This window comes from Prosopis cineraria, unplaced genomic scaffold (assembly GCF_029017545.1).
Source record: "Prosopis cineraria cultivar Desert tree isolate PC_DT_omini unplaced genomic scaffold, ASM2901754v1 PC4, whole genome shotgun sequence".
Taxonomy (NCBI): domain Eukaryota; kingdom Viridiplantae; phylum Streptophyta; class Magnoliopsida; order Fabales; family Fabaceae; genus Prosopis; species Prosopis cineraria.
The window spans coordinates 10,800,773-10,821,858 of NW_026555335.1; the positions used below are offsets into that span (position 1 = coordinate 10,800,773).

The following is a 21,086-nucleotide window of genomic DNA, read 5'->3' on the forward strand; positions in this document are numbered from 1 at the left end:
CATCTCTATCATTTTCTCTCAACTCTTCCATTATTCTTTTCACAATGATCAATATCATTCTCTTTAATTATGAAATATTGAAACTTATAGAACTCCATCCAAATTTAAATAGTTGAAATTCAAATAACAATATTCTATAATTATATAAAATAACTTGATAGCATAAAATGAATAAGTATTCAAATATGATGGATTAATCGTGCATCAAATAGGATAGCCTTCAATAAAAGGATACCTATAACCAAAAAATACATAAAATATATGTAATAAAAAAATATAACAATCCATACCATTAATATCATAAATAACTTACTAAGTTATTTATCAAATTTTATATAGTAAATAAAGAAATGTATTTTTTTCAAAATAGAAAATATAATTAGTGATAGATGGAAAATCACATCACTTTTTTTTTTTATCGACTGAATTTCATGCTACTTTTTTTAAATAAATTATATGCTTCATCCATTCCAAATTATAAAATAAAGATTGAGGAATTTTTTGTTTCAAAATATAAGATAATTTGAGAAAACTAAAGTTTCATTAATTATATTTTTCTAATATTATCTTTTAGGTAGAGAAAGAATTAAAATAATATTGTAGGACAATAATTAAGCGTGCAGGTATTTTTAAAAGTTTATAATTTTATTTTTTAAAAAATAAGTTTATAAAGTGTCATTACTGTGTTTTATTGATATATGTAATTTTATTTGAAATTATCTTATAATTTAAAACAAAAGAAGTATTTCAATCTATACATGTTAGATGAAAAATTTGCGAATAATTAGACAAGGCTCACAAATTTTTATTAAAAATATTAAGCTAACATGTGTTGAGCTAAAAAGAAAAAATAAAAATTGAAGACTATTGAAAAATTATATAAGTGAAATCTAAAGAGCATAAAGTATAAAATCAAATTGATATATAAAAAATATATGCTTTTTTACTTCTATGCAATATAGTATACAACTATACATTATATAGATATTAGATATATGACATTAGATTAAAATTGTCTAATCTCACATCTTTTTTAAATGTTGTTACTTTTGAGTGAACATTTGAACTAATATGTTATTTCTTAATTATTAAAAATATAATTTTTATATTGTAGATTAATGATATAAAATAAATTTGGGTTGGTATTTGAATTGATTACAACATTATGAATTTCGTCTCGATATTTAAATTTTAAATTTTTTTTATATTATTCAATTAAATGATGTTATTTATATTTTATGTTTAAATAATTTTATTTTTAATTTGAAACATTCAAGGTTTATTGGGATATATTAAAAGATACTAAAAATCAAAATTTAACTTTTGATCATTTTTAAATTGAGTTGGAGATTATATGATTGATTAAAAAATTATTCTAAGTATTTTATTTTGTTTTGATTATGTGGTTTTGGAATTAATAAGCTACCAATTTTAAATTGAAAGTAGCATGAATAAATATTGAAATTTGATTATATTTAGTATAAATAATTATACTTATTAGATCTTATTAAAACTTCATCCAAATTTAAATATTTGCAATTCAAATCACAATATTTCATAATTATGTAAAATAAGTTGTGGTATCCTTCCACAGTAAAAAGGTACAGTTTAGTATCATTCTACAGTTAAAATTAATTAATTTTTTGATCTCCTTTGAAAGCTTGATATGAGTGAAATTTGAAGAATAACGCTAGGAAAAATGAGAAGAAATGGAAGGAGTTTTTTGTGGTTATTTGTTGGCTATTGTGAAAAAGGAGAAATAAATGTATTTTTAATAATAAGTCTTCATCTATAAAAATTTGATTGCCTATATAGAAGATGTATAACTATAAGATAAAAATAAATAGGTAAAATTTGATTTAACTTTAAAGAAGAGAATAGACATAAAAACTTACATCAGTATCTTCTAAAACTAATTTAAAACATGTTGAATTATCTCATGAGATTCATTCAGACATATTTTAAAGATGAATCACTTAAACCATGAGATACTAATCATATTAGGATTGATAGCACAAATAACACTATCAAAACAAACAACTCAAGCTAACAAAATAGAAAATAATTAATGCTCGTATAAATTAATTAAGAGACAAAAAAGAATGATGAGACATCTAAATATACAATGGTCTCAAAAATGGATGAAATATAAGAACCAAAATTAAAATTGATGAATGAATATGTATCCAATCCATTTTATTTATAATTAGTACCTAGACTGGTGTTAAAGGGAATTTTAAATTTTAAAATTTCAATCAACAGGGATCATTAAAATCCAAACAAAATAATTGATTAATCAAGGGGAATCATTGACAGCTGAAGCAAGGGGGATCATTAATCAAGGGGAATCATTGACAGCTGAAGCAAGGGGGATCATTAATATATATATATATATATATATATTAAAATTGAAATTGAAAATTGAGTAATCAATTTATAATCTCAATATGAAAAATATTATTTTGAATTTCAAATAAAAGAAAATATAATATATAAGTAACCTCTCATTTATTCTATATGTATATATATTATAATTTTATTTTTCAAACTGGACCTATCAAAATATAAACAAAATTTTATTATTGTATGAATATAGAAAATAATTTGATTACTCCTTTTCATATGATTTGACTTGAATTTTGAATAGATAAATGTAGTTAAGGAAAATAAAATATATACTACCAGTAATCACTCATTTATTTTACATATATATTATTTTATATTTAAAAATATCTATTTTTTCCTTAACTAAAGGTTTTGAATTTCGAATATATAGATATATTACTTTATAATATGATCAAAATTTTCAAATATCACACGCATAGATCAATAACTTCTTATTCGAATTTATGATATGATTGATATATAAACGGTAAACTTTGCATAATTAACTATATAATTTTGGAATTTAAATAAATATAAAAAATAATAATCCTTTTTAAATGTAAAATCTTTTTTTTCTCTAACCAATCCATTTATGAAGCTTAATTTTCAAAACATCTTTTGGATACATTGAAATTTTCAGAAATAATGAGAATTCTTTACTATATATATAAAAGAACCTAAATTTAAAATTTTTCAAAATATTTATATGTGTGTATACATTCAATCATATAAATCTAGATTTTTACATATCCTTATGGTGGATGAAAACTTTAAATAGATATATATTAATTTAAATTCAAATATGATCAAATTTAAATTTCAAATAGGTAAAAAAATAATTTTTATATACATTTAAAAATTAATAATTCACCTCACACCCTACTCCAAATCTAAATAATATATTTTATATACATTAAAAAATAATAAAAAATTTTGAACCTAACCCCAAACTTAATTCCAAAGCATAAAATCATAGAAAAGACATCTTAAAATATAAAATTGTAGCAAACTTAAAAATTAACACGTGGCATTCTCTCATAACTTTTAACTCTACTTTTATAAATATAGTGATAGTGATTGATTAAATTTGTAACAAAACATTTTCTTAATTTTCCATTAATTAATGGTTAATATTTTGTTTTGAGAATCCTAAATTTCACTCTCGTATTTTATTAAATTAAAGGCATTTCAATGGGGGAAAAAGCATTTGATAACTCGAAGAGTATCTTATAGTATTGAAGTTACCAAAACACTATAACAAAACAAACATTGTTATATTTGAGACGTTAGCTTTGTGATTTTGATAAAATTAATATTACATAGCTAGATGATAAAAATATAATCTTTTTAATTAAAATAGCTTCCCAGTACAATTCTACACCTAGTAGTAAAGTTATAATATGATTAATACTCCCTCTGGTCCACCTTATTGATGACTTTTAAAAGAGTGAAGTGATTTATTTTATAAATTATTAAATTAATAATGATGTTTTGTTTTAAATGAAATGTCTAAATTACTTTTAAAAAGTAAGAAAGAGAGAAATAGAAAAATAATACTTCCTTTATCTCAAATTATAAAATATTTTTAGATAAAATCTCACATATTAATAAATATAGTTAAATACACATAATAATTTAATTTTTTTAAAATAAAAATATAAACTTTTAAAATTATTCATTATTTAATATATTGAAAAGAGAATGGACGAAAATTAATTATAAAAAAATAATATTAAAATTTATATATTTTATAAAATCTTAATTCATTTAAAATGTTTTATATTTTAAGATAATTTTTTTAAAAAATATGTTATAATTTTAAATAAAGGAGTATTATATAATTTATTTTTTAAAAATTATATTTATAATTTTATTAAATTTTATTTTTTATATTTTTATTATATTAATATTAATAAGTTTAGTAAAAATAATTTACAAATAAAATTAGAACCAAACGAAATACTTAATAATTATTATTGCTAGGACGTCTGATCTCAGGCTCTGCTGCAACGTCATTGTGAAAACCCTAATTCCCTCTCCCTACCCGGCTAAACCCCTGGGGGCCTGAAGTTCGCTCCTTGCGACTGGTTTGGACTTTGTGAATCTTCTAAGAAGCTCACCCACCCAAGAAGCTCTTCACATGCCTGTAACCCAAACAGATAACAGAGCAAACTCAATATCTGTTGCCTTTACGCCTCGCCAAGTTTTGCTAGGAATGAAGCACTCCAGTGATAACAACGCCTCTTCCAATGGAACTTTTCAACTGAACCAGGAAGAGAAGCTTCTTCTTCACATCTCTGTGGCCCATTATTTTCAACGCTGTGGATTCTCCAAGACCCTGAAGAAATTTCGTTCTGAGGCAAAAATCGAGGTGGGTTTTTCTTCTTTTCATCTGCTTGCCACGGGTGTGCGAAGTGAAAGAGATATACTCTTCCTAGTTATACATGTCGGAATAGCTAGCTAAAGATGTTGAATCATGTACTCAGAGAAAGTAATTAATCACAGTTGTTTGAACAAAGTGGACTAACACTGATGCTATATGATATTTGGGAAAAAAAATAGTTTTTTTGGCCATATTCCCTTTCTTCATTTGATTAGAATTGCTCATTTTTGGCTCTACGACGTGAAATAACTGTGAATACTCTCAAAGGATTTGTTCTGTGGGTTTTTGCTTCAGTTCGGATAAATAACACTGACACTCGGCATCAATTAAAGGTTTCGTTGCATCAAACAATGAGGTTTGAAGTGTTAGTCTATTGCTGAGAATGTCTTACTCTGGCAGTAGTTATTCACTAGTTCCCCCTCTTTTTCCAATGTCTCTTTCCTGCATCGATGATGTACTGCAGAATAGTCCTAATACGTGCTTGCTTTCTGTTTATAAAATGGAAACGTCCTTCCATCTTCTTATAATCTTATATAATAATTATCTGGGTGTTTTTGGCAAGAAGGGTGTTCTACCTTGTGATGTTTTGTCGAAATACTTGTTTTCAAATATAACAAATTAGCAATGGAAGCATCTTACATAGATAACATGATTGCTGTAAGAATTTACTTACAGAACGTTGTTCGGAATTTTTCATGTTATTACCTAACCATTAGCAGTCTCCTCTGTCCTTGTTGTGTGATTTCCTTTTATCTGAAAGAAGTATGGTTTTTGGTCAAATTATTTAATTATTTGATTATTTGATATCATTGCTCCCTTGTCAACTTTTTGTATGTGGTCACCAATAGGTTAATCGCATACCATCCTTTCTGTGTGTGGTGCCTACTTAGTTAGTGATTATACTTCGTTTTCAATATTAAGTTATAGAGAAGTCTAGCTTTTGCCTCAACTTTTTAATGTTGATCCTGCTTGTGATGCAGAAAGATAGTGTGGAGACTTCCTCAGTTGATCTAGAAGAAATGTGTCTCAAATATTTAGAATTATGGTAAGATGAAAAAAAACCCAAGCGTTGTTTTGTTAAATACTCATTTTCACCAACCTTTCCCAACTGTGAAATGTGTTGTTCATCATAACTGGTTTTTTGGACCAGAAAAATAATTCTAAAGAGGAGATGCCATTTTGATATTCTCTAATAATCAGTATCATTCAAGCATATTTTTTGACTCTTTGTTTTATTCTTCCAAATATTTTGCTATTGGGGGTGGCTCTGAGAATATAACTATTAGAATAAATATGTTATATCTGGTGCTCTATGCGTATAAGCTCGTTTTTGGCCTATTATGTTGCCAAGAAAAAACTGCTCTGCATGATGGCCTGCGAATGCCTGGCTTATAAACTCTTCTGCAAAGCCGCCACTGAGGGGCTGATGCTTCAAGTGGTCTCTATTGTTAATCCAAAAATAGATTTTATTTATGGCAAGATTTGGCTCTGATCTTTAGTCTCATGAACAAGCTAATATTCTTGTAAGCAAATATATCTTGTGCAGATGTGTTTTATGCTACTGAGTACCCAAAACGTAAAGTATGGCATCAATTTAGTCTGAAACAGAGTGTAAGTGGCCACCATGGCCACCATTTGGTGTTGCTTTTGGGTCCTTGTACGCATAAGTCAGGCTTATAATAAGTAGGAAGAGGCAGTTTCATTGTTGCTGCACCAATTAGCTTCTTTGAATATTTGTCTCAATTTACACATGTTAACTGAACTTTTTCTTTGTTCTCTGTTAAATCTTTTTTCAGTTGTAAGGATGCTAAGACAAATACCAATTGCCAAAAGGAGCAAGGTATACTTAAAATTTGGTCTCATGGCCAAGTTTTCCTTTGCATGGTTATTTCACTCTTTCCTTCATTTTCCTTTGCAAATAGATGCTTACATTGGCATTTGTACTACTTACTAGCTGCTGGTAAGCACTCAAAAAAAGATGTGGATGATCCTTTGGTTGCTGGTATGGATAATGATGCTGAGAAAAAGAAAAAGAAAAAGAAGGACAAGAGTGATGGTGATCATGTTGTTTATCAGCCTGGATCAGATAAAAATATAAAGGGTTCGATGGACTCTGGGGAGAAAACAAATGGCTCAAACCCTGTATCAAAAGATAAGGTAAAGAAAAATGATATCCTAATTCTTATAGTGAATGAACGAAATGACCATATCAGTATAAGGAAGTTAAAGGAATTTGTTAACGTAGAATTTTCTGAATTACTCTTTCAGGGTACTGACAAAAAGAATGAGGAAAAAAGGAAAAAAAGCAAGTTAGCAACTGAATCTCTTACTAACAGTGTGGAGAATGACCAATTACAATCAGAGTCTATGCTTATAGAAGCGAAAGGTGCTGAGACACAGAAGAAATCCAAGGACAAAAAAAAGACAAAGAAAGACAAGCCGAGTTGTGATGGAGATGCAAAAGAGTTACATACAGGGGATCCCACTGAAAATACTTCAAAAATGGATAATCTTGAAGCATCAAATAATGATGTGACAGGCAAGAAGAAAGATTCTAAGAAAAGGAAAAAACTGACTTCTGAAGAAAATAATGTACAACTTGCTGATAAAAAGGCAGATGAGGACCCCAAGCGCAGAAAGGTAGACAATCTCAAAGAATCCAAGGAAGGAGAGCAGTCAGCAAAAACAACTGCAAACATGGGGAGTGATTCAAATTCTAATAAAGGAACTATTGGGGCAATTGGTCAAGATGGTCGTGATCAGACACTGAAGACATCCGGTGAACATAACGGGGAGACAAATGGGACTAATAAAAACTTTTCTGAGAAGAAGTCTCGGAAGAAACAGGATTCAATCGAGGTATGTTATAATCACACTGCTGTTATATAGTAAGCTAATGGACATGCTCAAAGGTTGACTGCCATGTCTCTCCTAGTTTTGCTTCATTGTGGGATACATTTTTTGTACTGTTCCTGCCAGAGCAATTGTTCTGTGTTAGCACGATCATTTTACTAGGTAAATGTGTTCTTTGTGGAATATTAGAGCACTGCCCAACTTTATATAAAGAGTAGAAGGGTTAAGGAATTTCTCAGATGGATTGTTTTATCTCTTAAAATGAAGTAAATTACAAAGTTGCAATCATGAATCTTTATAAACATTTCATCGGAAGTGAATTTAATCCAACTTTATATATGTTTGAGACACAACTGATTTTCTGTCCCATGAAATTGGTTAGACAAGATTTCCATTTACTTGGTTGGATTTCTATTTTCCATAATTTTGTTTAAGCTTTGGTTTGAATGTTTTGAAAAATTTAACACACGAATTTATATTTTTGATGTCAATTCAATACTTGTGATTTATTATTAAATTTAACTATTTAAGCATACGGAACTCTCATTGCAGCCAAAATCAGCAAAGCCATTTCAACGGGTCAACATTGAGAAGATAAAATTTGCTGATGAGAGGCTTCAGGATAACTCTTATTGGGCAAAGGTGTGATAAGTTAACTAGTATGTCTATGAATTTGAATTTTCTTTGGCGAAGTTTCAAACAAACAAGGAAGTAATGATGTATTTTCTCCGCAGGATGGTGCTGAGTTGGGTTATGGTGCAAAAGCTGAAGAAATTCTTAGCCAGGTTAGAGGAAGGTATGTTATCCGGATGGACAAGACAAGCTTCAAGAAATTTACTTAACCATATAAGCATTCTGGTGAACCTGTGTTTTAACCGTTTAGTGGTGTCATTACACTTTTTTCACGTTTAATAACCCCGTGACATCGAACTCGTGTGTTTCCCACAGGGATTTTCGTCATGAGAAGACCAAGAAGAAGCGTGGGAGTTACAGAGGAGGGCAGATAGATTTACAATCCCACTCAATTAAGTTCAATTATTCTGATGATGAGGAATGACCATGGGGCATGTGGTTCTGTTCTTTGCAGGGAAATTTCCAATTATTTTTGCTCTTGGTTTTGGATAAGAATACACTGGTTATTATTTTGGAGCACTATGCTAAGTATGGTGTTGCCATGAAAATTTTCCTACGTTGTTGTACCGTCGTCACTTCAGGCAACTTTCACAGATCTTCGTGTTCTGCTTAATGCATTCTTATGATGTATCATCTTCACTTTAAAAGTGCATTATTTCCTTTTCTAAGCCCTGGTTTGCAGCCTATATTTAAGACTGTCAAATTCATGAGATAAATTTATAAGATTGGCTCTTACTTTCTTTGGTCTTATTTATAAGTTATTTTTATCATTCTCATTCATACTCATACAATAAAAGTATGGGGAATAAAATTTAATAAAATTATAAACATAACCTTTAAAAAATAAATAAATTATATTATATTATTTTTTTCTTTTTTTTATTTTTTAAGGATAGTTCAGATATTTTATTCGAAATAAAATATCACTGTTAATTCAATAACTTTTAAAATGAATCATTTTATACTTTTAGAAAGTGATCAATAAAGTAGATTGGAGGGAGCATGAGAGAGATCATGTTTATAAATAAAGTTAAAATTAAAATTATCACATGATGTGGTTATTTTTACATGATGATAACTGGTGCAAAAACTTGTAATGCAATATTTTTCATTCTCGTAAAAATTATTCTCACAATAGAAAAGGACAAGATTTCAAATTCTATTCTACTTGTTGGCCCAAGGGCTATGTATAATATAAATATTATAATGATAATAGTATGTTTACTATTCTTTAAAATCATTATAACATCAATTAATTATAGTACTAATATCGACAACTTATTTAAGGGTCAAGTGATGCAATAGAGGAGATACTGTGTATTACATTTTTCTCTGACAAGTCATGAAAATTTCTCAAAAAATTATCATTATCATGTACGCTGTTTTCTCGACATCCTACTTTAAGAGGGAAAAAAATATTAAACAATCCTTCTCCCAATCAACAAGTTATTGGTGTAAATCAAATTACTACGCCAACGAAATCTGAAATGGAGGTTTCTTTATTTTTTTATATTTTATAATAATTAATATTCATGTGTTGATGATTATTTAAAAAAAATTCATTTCATAATTTTAAATCAAACAGCATCTATATTCAGAACTCACAAGTTTTAAAATTTAAAATTAAATTATGTTAAAAGATACTAAAAAAATTAAAATTCCAAATTTTCTAGTCACACGCGTTTACACACACACACACACAATTCTAAAATTTATAAGAATTCTACTTTTGAAGAAATATAAAAATATTTGTATGCAACTTTTCCAACATGTGATGAGAGACTTTGGATATTTCTGCCATTGACGAGAGGAATTTCCACAAATGCTCGTGATTTTCCATGAAGCATTTATGCAATTAAACGAACAAGACCTCTATGAATGGATCAATGGTCTCATATTCTATATTTTTTGTATAGAACTACAAGTTGACGATCTAAATTAATTAAAAGAATACTTTTATATTTGTATAAATGAGAGAGCAGGAAAAGAAAATTAAAGTGCTGTAAACAGCAAATGCAGAGGTGAACAGCGAGCTAATAATTGCTCGAGTCGTGTCCGGATGAACACTGTCCTTAAGAACTATTCCGGTACACCTGAGCGGTGGACCGGCAGTCCCCCAGGATTAAACGAGCACTTCCTGTGGCGGAGCAAGGAAATAGAACAGCGAAGACAACGAACAAAAACAGACGAACAGAAGATCAGAGGAGAGGACGAGAATGCTTGCTCTCTGTTCTGTCCGCACCAATGTCTATTTATAGGCTGAGGATTGAGACACAAACGTTGGGTTACAATTACCAGTTAATGCTTCGGTTATACACACATTAAACAACAAACGTTCATGGATTAATGCTTCAGTTACACGCCTTAAACAGCAGAAACATGCACGTCCATTAATCCGAAAACGTTCAGCGTTCAATCTGGAGACGTTTGGCGTCGGGTAAGCAAAAATAATTATTTATTTAACCTTTTTTTTGTAAAAATAACCCGATAAAAGGAACCCAGTGCCTCTTGAACTCGCGCGCAGGGGGGTGAATCGGCTGATTTCAACTGCGATTGCCCTGAGTTGGCCTGTCTCATGTGCACGAGGCCACTTCTCCTCCAAGCCCATTTTACTAGCCCACTTCATTCCTTAGTATATATACACTAGGAGATTTCTTCCTTTAGTCAATGTGAAATTTTGACAAACACACACTTTTGACACATATACAACATAAAGTAGAGGGGATTCAAATAAAATGAATAAAATTGTAAGACCTCATAAGGAAACCAAGAAACCAGATGATTGCAGAATTTCTGCTTCAATTTGAATTTGAATATCATTGTTCGCATGGCCCATCCTTATATTATTATTGTGAATTATTATTGTAAACTTGTCTTGGTCCAATTGTTTGACACCTAAATTGGCCAAAAAAATTGATTGAAACTTAAAGGCTAAGCAAATACTACACTCCTCAGTCCTCAATAATTTTAATTTGTCTAGAAACATCACATGCGGGGGGATTCATGTGCTTGTCAGATGATGACATTATTGCTGCGTTGATATTGAAAATAGAAACTAACAAGTAAGAAAATACTAAAAAAGTGTCCTTTTTCTTCTGAAAGAAGGGGGAAAAAAATAGCGTGGTGATTTCCTTGACGAAATCGAGTAGTACAGCAAATATCTCGGTAATTTCATCGCGACAAGATACATAAATAAATGGATGTTTGAAAAGAAGACATCGAGTGCCTATTAATTAAAATTGACGTAAGTGTTGGGGCAGATTTTTAGCAATTACCAATTTTTTTGTTGGGTGGGATTTTTAAAAATTAATATATATTAATTTTTATTTTTTAATCTTTCTTTTAAATAATTTTACAAATGCAGAAATTATCAACTTCCAGCCAATTTAATTGAAAAATAAAATGTGTAGAACATTAATACTAACAATTACTTCTATTTTTACAAGTGAATATTTAATAAAGAACAACACTTTTAATAAACTGTGAAATTATGTATTTTATTTCGGTTTAAACATATAAAAAATTATATATAAATAGTGAAGAGAAAAGGATAGAGAGAGAGAGAGAGAGTAGTGGAGCCCACTAACGTTCAGATGGATGCAGTGTCACTCTTGTACCATTCCTTGCTGAAGCCTTCAATTTACAGCAACGTTGCTTCGTGCCTGTGTGAGTGGCAGGACGCTTTCGTCGTTTTGAGTAAGCAGTTGAGGATAGGGACAGACAGAGAAGCAACTCTATGGGATGCCAAAATACAAAATTGTTTAATAGCGCGGGGAACAAAAATTAGTTTTAACATTTTTTTACAAATAAAAATAAAGCAGTTTAAAAAAAAAAATTTGTGAAGGGAGGAAACACCCCTGCTTGCCCCCTTTGTATCCAACCTTGTTGGGAGCTTGAGTCTCAGCTCTTATATATATAGCAAATCAGTCGAGAGAAATTTATCTTTTATCTCAAATATCTCAAAAAGATAATTTCTATTATCAGTAGAGTCTAATCCTTGTGTTATAAATAATAATAATAATAATAACAAAGTGACGCCTGGAGATAAACTCAGCATGTGTTTGAACGTCTTTTCATAGAGTTAACCTTTTTTTTTTTTAAGAAAATTATACACAAGGAAAAGGCCTTTTAAAAAAAAAAAGATAAAAGAAAAGGAAACCGTAAACCGTGTAAGGTACAACAATTAATTTATGTCAAAACACATAAGGCGTCTGCAATCTATAGATAGATCAACAAAAATCATAGTGTTGAAGCTATTATTAAAAGTCTTCTACATGTCTATTTACTTTTCTAAAGATACAGTTGAAAGTTATTGTATAGTTTCTTATAAAACAGATATTTGATCTTGTTGATAGCTTTAAAGAAAGGATAATTTTGGATGAAATTGATTTGAGTAAATATAAAAACTTTAAAAGAGTCCCAATTTCAAAGGGAGACATTCAATGGAAGCTTGGAAGGCTTGTGAAATTGTACGATATTCCATATATATGCTAATAGTTGTTAAGCTTTTAAATTGACTCTCTAAATTTAATATTTTTATATTCAATTCACTTATAAATTTAAATTAAATACAAATTTAGTTAAAATTGTAAATTTACATTCAAGTTTATCATTTTTATGTTTTTAGTTTACAAAATCATATCTACTAATTTATAAACTTAGAATAGACATAAGCTTATTGATTTTTTTTTTTTTCAAGTTGAGCAAGTTATATTATGAAGAATTTAGTTCATAAAAGTTATAGAGCCTGATTCAAACAAAAAAAAACTTAAAAAGAAAAAAACAAATATTAATAAAAAACAGAAAAATATTAAAAATAAGTTTTTCTATTTTAAAATTTCTCTGTCTTATATGATAATTTATTAATGTAGATGTATTTAATTTTAATGATTTATATTTTAAATAAACTTAAATTAAATTATGATCATATTTTATATTTTATTTATTTAATAATAAATTTTTAATGGTTTATTTATTAATAGAGATAAATTTTTTTAAGTTTACGATTCGAGTTTGCAATTCAAGTTTACATTTCTACTACGAATTTACTTAAACTCACAAATTTAACAATTTAAGTGTGTAGCTATAATTCCCCAAATTTACAAGAAATTAATTAATTATTAAACTCATACTCTCTTTGTTCCTAAATATAATATCCAATTGTAAAAATCATGCCGAGACTAAAGGGCTTGTTTGTTTTATATTTTTAAAAATTGTTTTTTGTTTTTTGTTAAAAAATTATGCCAGGTGAGCCCTGTGGCTTGGTGGTGAAGGTGTTTTGCTTTCACGAGTCAAGCCACGAGTTCGCACTCTCAATCTCAAAGTTAAAAAATTATTAAATAAGATTATATATAAAAATATATATTTTATAAAACCATTCTAGAACTCTGAATAAGGTATTAAAAAAAGAGTTTAGTCAGGGAGGAAGTACTTTTTCTATCAAAGGTTAATATGACCCACAAAATTCCTGTGCCATTCTGATTGGCAGTTGTGTTTTTGGTTCAATATATGAAATTTTTAAAAAATTTTTTATTGTTAACGAATTTATATAAATTATTAAATTATTTTTATTAAAAATAAATAATTCATAATTTTTATTCTTATATTCACAATAATGTAATAGCAAATCATAACTTTATATATTAAATTTCTTATTTACTGTTGTAAATATAAAAAGAAAAGTTATAAATAATTTATTTTTAACAAGGACAATTTAATAATTTATATAAACTTATTAATGATAGAAAAGTCTCAAAAAATTTAAAAAAATTATGATATTTTGAGAAACCAAATTATCATTTATATATTTTAAATAAATTTTATTATTATTTTTTTAATTACTCTGCACATCTTAAGTAATACAAGGATAAAAATGAAAAAAAAATTTTAAAACTACAAAATGTCTTATTCGAATTAACAATATAATAACTTATAAAAAATGTCTCGTTCGTAAATATTAGAGAATATATAATGAAAAAATTACGTATACATCTTATAAAATAGGCTTATTTATAAATAAATTTTGTAAAATTTAAAAACTATAATCAAGTTCTTTAGGATTTAAATGTAATTTAAAATTAGGTTACAAAAATAATAATACCCTTATTAAACATACATTATATCAATTAAATAATTAATTGACAACTACTTTATCAATAATTTACAACTATAATTTTAACTTTTTACAACTATAACTTCATATATTCAATAGTTAAATAGTTATATATTACTAACAAAATTTAATATTAATTGTTTACAACTACTTTATTGGTAATCTATCAGTTTAATCATTAAATATGTGAAGTTATAATTATAAAAAATTGAAATTATAGCTGTAAATTACTGATAAAGTAATTATAAATTATCTGACTGATGTAATGTATCTACATTTAATAGGGATATTTTTATTTTTTATCCCAATTTTAAATTATACTTAGAGCCTAAGGAGCTTAGTTGTAATTTTTAAATTTTGTAAAACTTATTTGTAAATAAATTTACTCTATGAAATCTATGTATAATTTTCCCATATATAATATATGTCCACATGTCAGTGATTCAGTTGATGAAGGCAAGAGTTATTTTATAAAAATATATAAATAAATTTAAATTATTAAAATATGATCTAAACATTTCAAAACTATAATATTTTATTTATATATTTTATGTAAGATAATAATAGTAATTTTTATCAAAAATTAAATCTGAATTATTGAAAAGATTTGATCTGATGAATTGAAAAACGAGGAAAATGGAAAATAAGGGAAAAGCACACCCTTTTGTCCGTTATTTCACGATACTAGCCTCCTTAGGTGAGCAGTCCTTAATTAATTAGTTATTTTTTACTATTTTGTCAAAATAAAAATTAAGATAGTTATATTATTAAATTAAATTTATTTATAAATAAATTGCTTTAATTTTTATTTTTATGAATTAATGAGCATTCTAAACTTTAAATTATTATACAAGTTATATATTGGATCTTGAAGTCTTGAAATGTTAAAAACTCCCCTCAATTTTAAAATTTTAAATATCTAAAATTTTATCATTAAGTTGAAGAAAATAACTGTTATTTTAAAAGATTAACATGAATACTACATCAGGCGTTTGAAATTTAGAAGTTGAAGAAAATTTTATATATTTTAAGAATTCAAAATTCAAAATGTTATTCACTCAATAGTTTAAAATTTATGATGTTGATTAACCTTGTTTTTATCTCTAATAAATACCATATTTTTTGAAGAAAAATTATCGCTGCTCCTGAAATTGACAAGAAGAATATTTTGAAATAAAAAATTAATACTTTGTTAGCTTTCACAAAATAACTTGAATTTTGGACCATTAAAATATTATATAATGTGACTTAAATAAAGAATAAGAGAAAGGAGTATGTAATGTTTTTGTTTCAGTAAAAAGACAAATAAATAAAAGTAAAAAGATCAAAAACGAAATTTCCCACTTGAACTAGTAAAATTTTGTCCTCACAATTTCCTTCTTCGTACCTATATTCCCGGCATGTATGTCGGGATTTTTTGTTTTTTTGAGTAATAGTAAATAGAAGCCGTTGAATTAACCAAAGGGTTAAAAAATATATCGACGATGAAGCATAGCATATTGTTTATCAATAAATCAATATTCATAGTTAAACTTCACATACTATATAATCAGGCCAAAAACATAATATATAAGAAAATATGCTCAATTTAGGATCTCTACATTTTATTCATTTAGAAATTTAAAACATTAAAAAATAAAATAAAAATATAGGAATCCAAAACATAAAAAAAAAATACAAGAACTTATGACAAAACACGAGCAAAGTATAAGAATCAAAAAAATATATTTTTTCAAATTAATAATACGTTCTGTTCTTGAATTTCATTTACTTTACAAGGCCCAGTCAAGTTTGTAAATATAATACTGGGATCGAGAGAAGAGCGATCTATTTTTTTTCTCAGTAGCTTGGAAACAAATAAAAGAAATTGCTGGCGAATTGGACCAAGAAATTGCAGTCAGCTTGGGAGTTGGTCAGGGGGCAAAAGAAATTTCGAGAACAATTTAAAAGTCTTTAAATAAAAGGGTTATTGTCTTGTTGAGGCGACTCTAAACTTAATTTTTTAATATTTTTTTAACTTAAAAAAAAAGAGTAATATTGCCTTTTCATTAACAAAAGTTTACTTTCATAGTTAGTGATAAAAAATAACAAAAAAATAAAAAATAATAGTAAATGATTAAAATTTTTTTTGATAATTTTTAATGTCATTACCTGATTATTTGACATTGGTTAATAGCAGAGACGACAGTAGATCAAAAATAAATTTAAAATTTCAGAAGCTTTTAGATGTTTAATTTAAAGGTCAAATTACCTTTTAAATTTGAAAAAAAAAAGAGAAGAAAATATAATAACTAATCGGATTATGTTTGGTCAAGTTAGCATCTCTAAAAAATTAGACTTCGGGTCACAGGAGAGATGCTTTTTAATACCTGACGATGACCTCGAGAAGATTACCTGACAATTAAATTCTAAATGAATAGCTTAATGACATTTAAATTTTTGATAAAATAAATTATAAATATTAATTCAAACAGATATAAATAAAATTTTTTTATAACAATTTAAAAATTATATTTAATATTTATTTGTAATTAAAATTTTTAAATTTATAATAATTTGAATTAATATTTTTAACTTTTTAAAAAAATTTATCAAAAATTTAATTAATATTAATTTAATATTTTGCGGCTTAACTATCATCTCCACACTTAAGAGTCACACTTGTTTATGAAAATATATATATATATATATAGAATTTCCTGGAAGTTTCGTGAATGGTGACATGAGAGTTCAGACAGATGCTCACTGAGCCGGCAATTGTATATATTTTTGGCTGTGCTATCGCCTCTGCTGTATGGAGGAGCATTATTTTTGCAGAAATGAAGCTAATAAATCAGCAAAGGTGCGATTTCTTCTGAGACGGAGCTTTCACTGTGGCTTTTGAGATCCATTATTGCTGCTGTGTTTTGTTTTTCTGGGTTGCGTCTATCACCCGCTATCTTCAACACAGGATTGCTCATCTCTTCGCCACCTTTTGCTTTACCCCGACCAGGTACGCTACTCTTTCTCTCTCTCTCTCTCTCTCTCTCTCTCACACACACACACAGAGTCTTGTCCCTCCTTTCATTTTGATTAGGCATAATAAAAATGGACAAGTGGAGAAAATATTGCTCGTACATCACGCAAGCGAAAGTTAAAGTGGTTAATATTTTCTTAATTTTTTTTCCTTTTCCTTTATTATCGACTGAATAAAAGAAGAGCAAAATTGAAATATTATGTATTTTTTAAATTTTTTTCCTTTTCCTTTATGATCGACTGAATAAAAGAAGAGCAAAATTGAAATATTATGTATTTTTTATCAATTCAAAAATATAACTAGGGCTGTGCAGAAATTTTCTAATCCTGTTTGACCCATTCTAACTCGAGAAGGTCTGGTTTTATCCTGTCTTATTAAAAACTGGTTATTCAGGATTACAAAAATTAAAAAGATCAAATTATTTTTTTGGATTAGATTAGAAAGGAAACTGGACATTTGGATCACTTAATTCAATTTAATCCTATTAAATTTATTTAATATGATTATAATTAATTTACTAATTATTTATAATTATAAATTAAGACTAATAATAATTTAATAAGTTTGGTTCCTCGCATAGTTGCATATTCAGACTAATAATTTAATAACCTGGACCACTTGGATTATAATTGAAATATTTTTTCTTGTTGTTAGAAATTATTATGGATTTATTATAATTATAAGTGTTTTAATTATCTTAGTTGAGTTTATTAGATTGAAATTGATTATTGCCTCTCATAGAGGAAAAAGGAAAAAAATCTAAGTGAGTATTGGACTAACAAGACCAGTCTTTCAATCCTGTGGATTAAGTTCGATCCTGTTAATTTTTAGATTATCATTGAACCAGATCAGACTACGGGTTACCTAATTCAGTTCTTTTTATGAAAGAGATCAAACTTCGGGTTAAGCTTAAATTCAGTCCTGTTCAATCTTTTATGCAGTCCAAATATAACTGTTATTTTTTAATAAGCATAAAGTTATTATTATTATTTTTTAAATGTTAAAGATTGGAGAGAGAACCTTTTAAGTCTTTAAACCTTGGCCACTGTTAACACTCTCATTGTGGGTTGCGGGAGAGAAGAAGCCTGTGCCTATGATCAAAACAATCTAACTTGCATGTTTAAATTAACATCAGATATGGTTCAAATTTATCAAAATTTTACTTACAACTTCTTATATCAAGTATAACTTTCATGAGCAATTCATAATTAATTGTTTGTTTCATTTTTTTTAATTTATGGAAAGTAATGTTAAAGACAAAAAATATTATTTTAATTAAATTTGTTATTCTCATTGAATATGTTCATATTTTCATTCACTTTACATAATCTCCATTCCTTGTTTAAGTTTATTAATTTATTTTAATATTGACTTCTTTCCATATAATTAAGGATATTTATGAAAAAAGGTAATTAATACCTATAAAAGGATGGTAGGAAGTATTTTGAAAATTAATATTTTTAAAAAAATGTGTTTATATTTAATGCTTGACTGTGATTTAAACAAGATAGAGTTGAATATATGGGCTAATCTGAATCATATGGCTTGAGGAAAATATATAGGTTGAATTGAGTTCAATTTATTTTTATATAGATTGAAAAAATTTCAACCCAATCCAACCTAACCTAACTCTTATGGGTTGGTAGATTAAATGGCTTAACTCACCAACTTATTTATTATTTTTCTATAATTTTTTTAAAAACAGTATACTTAAATGAGAAGTTCTATTATAATATTTCATGCATTTTAAAAAATTTACATAATAAATATATAAGATTTGATTAATTTCATCATGGTTTTTTCCAAAATTTATTTGTCTTGTTGGGTTTTGATGTTAAAACTTCCTCCAATTTTTGTTTTTTATTTTTTATAAAATAATATGGGTTAAATGGATCAACTCATTTGAATCACAAGTTATTTGATTTGAATCAAAAAATATTCATTTTTATATGAGTGAATATTTTTTTCAATCGGCTCAACCCTTGTGATAGAATTTTTGAATCAACTTTTGTAACTCCAATCTATGTTCTTGACTCGTTTAGATTATCTAGTCTTAAATCAGAGGACATATATGTGAAATAAAATGATACTTTTTTCATTTTAAATTATAAAATATTTAGATAAAATTACACATATCTATAAACTGGAGGATAGGACCGGACTAATTGGTGCAACTAATAACCATGTGAATTGGTCAATTGTTCACTCCGGTTTATGAGGTGAACTATGGCAGGGTTGTTTCGGATTAACCAAGGCAACTCAAGTATAACCCACCAGCCGGGTTATTATTATTATTATTATTATTATTATCATCATTATTATGTTGGCCAAAGCCCCAAGACGTTGTCGTTTTGGGATCTTCTTAAAAAAGGAAGAATTGAAAAGAAAAAGAAAAGAATAAAAGAGAGAAAGAATTGAATATCTGAGAGCAGGGGCGATCGATCCCACCATGCAAGGGTGGCTTCCATAACTTCTTAAAAGCTTGGTGTTATTTATCCCTTTCCAGATTGACATGTCAAATGAAATTCAATTTCCGTATTAATTTATGAATTATTTGTCGCCACTAAAGAAACTAAAAATTTCAAGCCTCAGAAATACCATTCTGTTGAAACCAGTGGTGTTGCATCTTAGCTTAAGTATTTCAAAACTCTTTCTTGTGATGCATGCTTGCATATTTGACAATCTTCAGTCATAAATAATTCTAAAATTAGTGGATGCAACTTCCCATGTGCTTTCATAAAGCACTAAAATGGCTCTAGCATCATTTTTTGTATTTGTATCCTTTATGATACGTTAATCTTGAATATGGATGAATTTTTTATAATTAAGATCTTTTTATTTAAGTTATATTATTTTAATTATGATTGCTTTGCTCTCGCTTTGGCTTTTGGTTTAATCTTGGTTAGACCACTAGCTTGTGATCCAATGTCTTGATTGGTTCAATGATTGGTCCAGTTTTTAATACCTTATACATGCTAATAAAATTTATTAAATACACTTTATAATTTTATTTTTTAAAAAATAAAAATATAAACTTTTAAAAACAGTTTTAATTTAACACTTTATTTGTTAAAAAAATATTAAAGAGAGAAAATATATGAGAAGAGTAATATTGTAAAAAATATCATTAATGAAATTTTATTTTTATTGAAGTGTCTTGTATTTTAGAATGTTAAATTTTTTTTTAAAAGTATGTTATAATTTAGGATGAAGGAAGTAAATTGTTTTATTAGATAATGCAAATAAAAAAAATAAAGAATTTACTGCATTTTGAATTTGCACCAACAACTCTCACCTTGAGACTAGGAAATAAGAAATATCAAGGAAACAACATGGACTATACAAGTCTAAAGCCCTTTTCGTACATCTGGATTTATAATTCTGTACACATGAGAAGTCTCTAGAATGACAATATCTTTATGGATCACTACTGCAAAATTAGTTATATTGAATAGTTGTTTTTGCTTATATACTGGATGGTTAATTATTGTGCAATGAATATGTGATCGTTATATATTCACAAAACAAACATTGGTTATTAGAATTATCCATTATTTAAAAACTAATACTAAATGGTTCTTTGACAATGTTCAATATGAAGTAAAACGTATGAGATTTTGGAAAGGAAGATTTTTAATTTATTGGACAGTTATTTTTATAATCATCTAATATATGAAACTATATGTTGAATGATTATGGCCATA

The 21,086-nt window shown here is 27.2% G+C and overlaps 2 protein-coding genes across 6 annotated transcripts in view; both read left to right on the forward strand.

The window, feature by feature from the left end:
• Positions 1-4,393: 4,393 nt before the first annotated feature.
• On the forward strand, positions 4,394-8,994 carry LOC129308097 (suppressor protein SRP40). Its single transcript, XM_054949106.1, has 8 exons — positions 4,394-4,756; positions 5,749-5,813; positions 6,565-6,608; positions 6,723-6,925; positions 7,037-7,627; positions 8,174-8,263; positions 8,356-8,417; positions 8,570-8,994. The coding sequence occupies exons 1-8, from the start codon at positions 4,526-4,528 to the stop codon at positions 8,676-8,678; spliced, it is 1,395 nt and encodes a 464-aa protein (XP_054805081.1). The 5' UTR covers positions 4,394-4,525; the 3' UTR covers positions 8,679-8,994.
• Positions 8,995-17,143: 8,149 nt separating this feature from the next.
• Positions 17,144-21,086, forward strand: part of LOC129309231 (calcium-transporting ATPase 8, plasma membrane-type-like) — a 35,114-nt gene continuing 31,171 nt past the window's right edge. For 3 of the 5 annotated variants that reach the window (XM_054950692.1, XM_054950694.1, XM_054950693.1), the window contains exon 1: positions 17,145-17,358. The gene's annotated coding sequence lies outside the window, so the exon portion shown is untranslated. Of the gene's footprint in view, positions 17,359-21,086 lie in introns of all 5 variants that reach the window. The other 2 variants (XM_054950690.1, XM_054950691.1) reach the window with 1 other exon arrangement.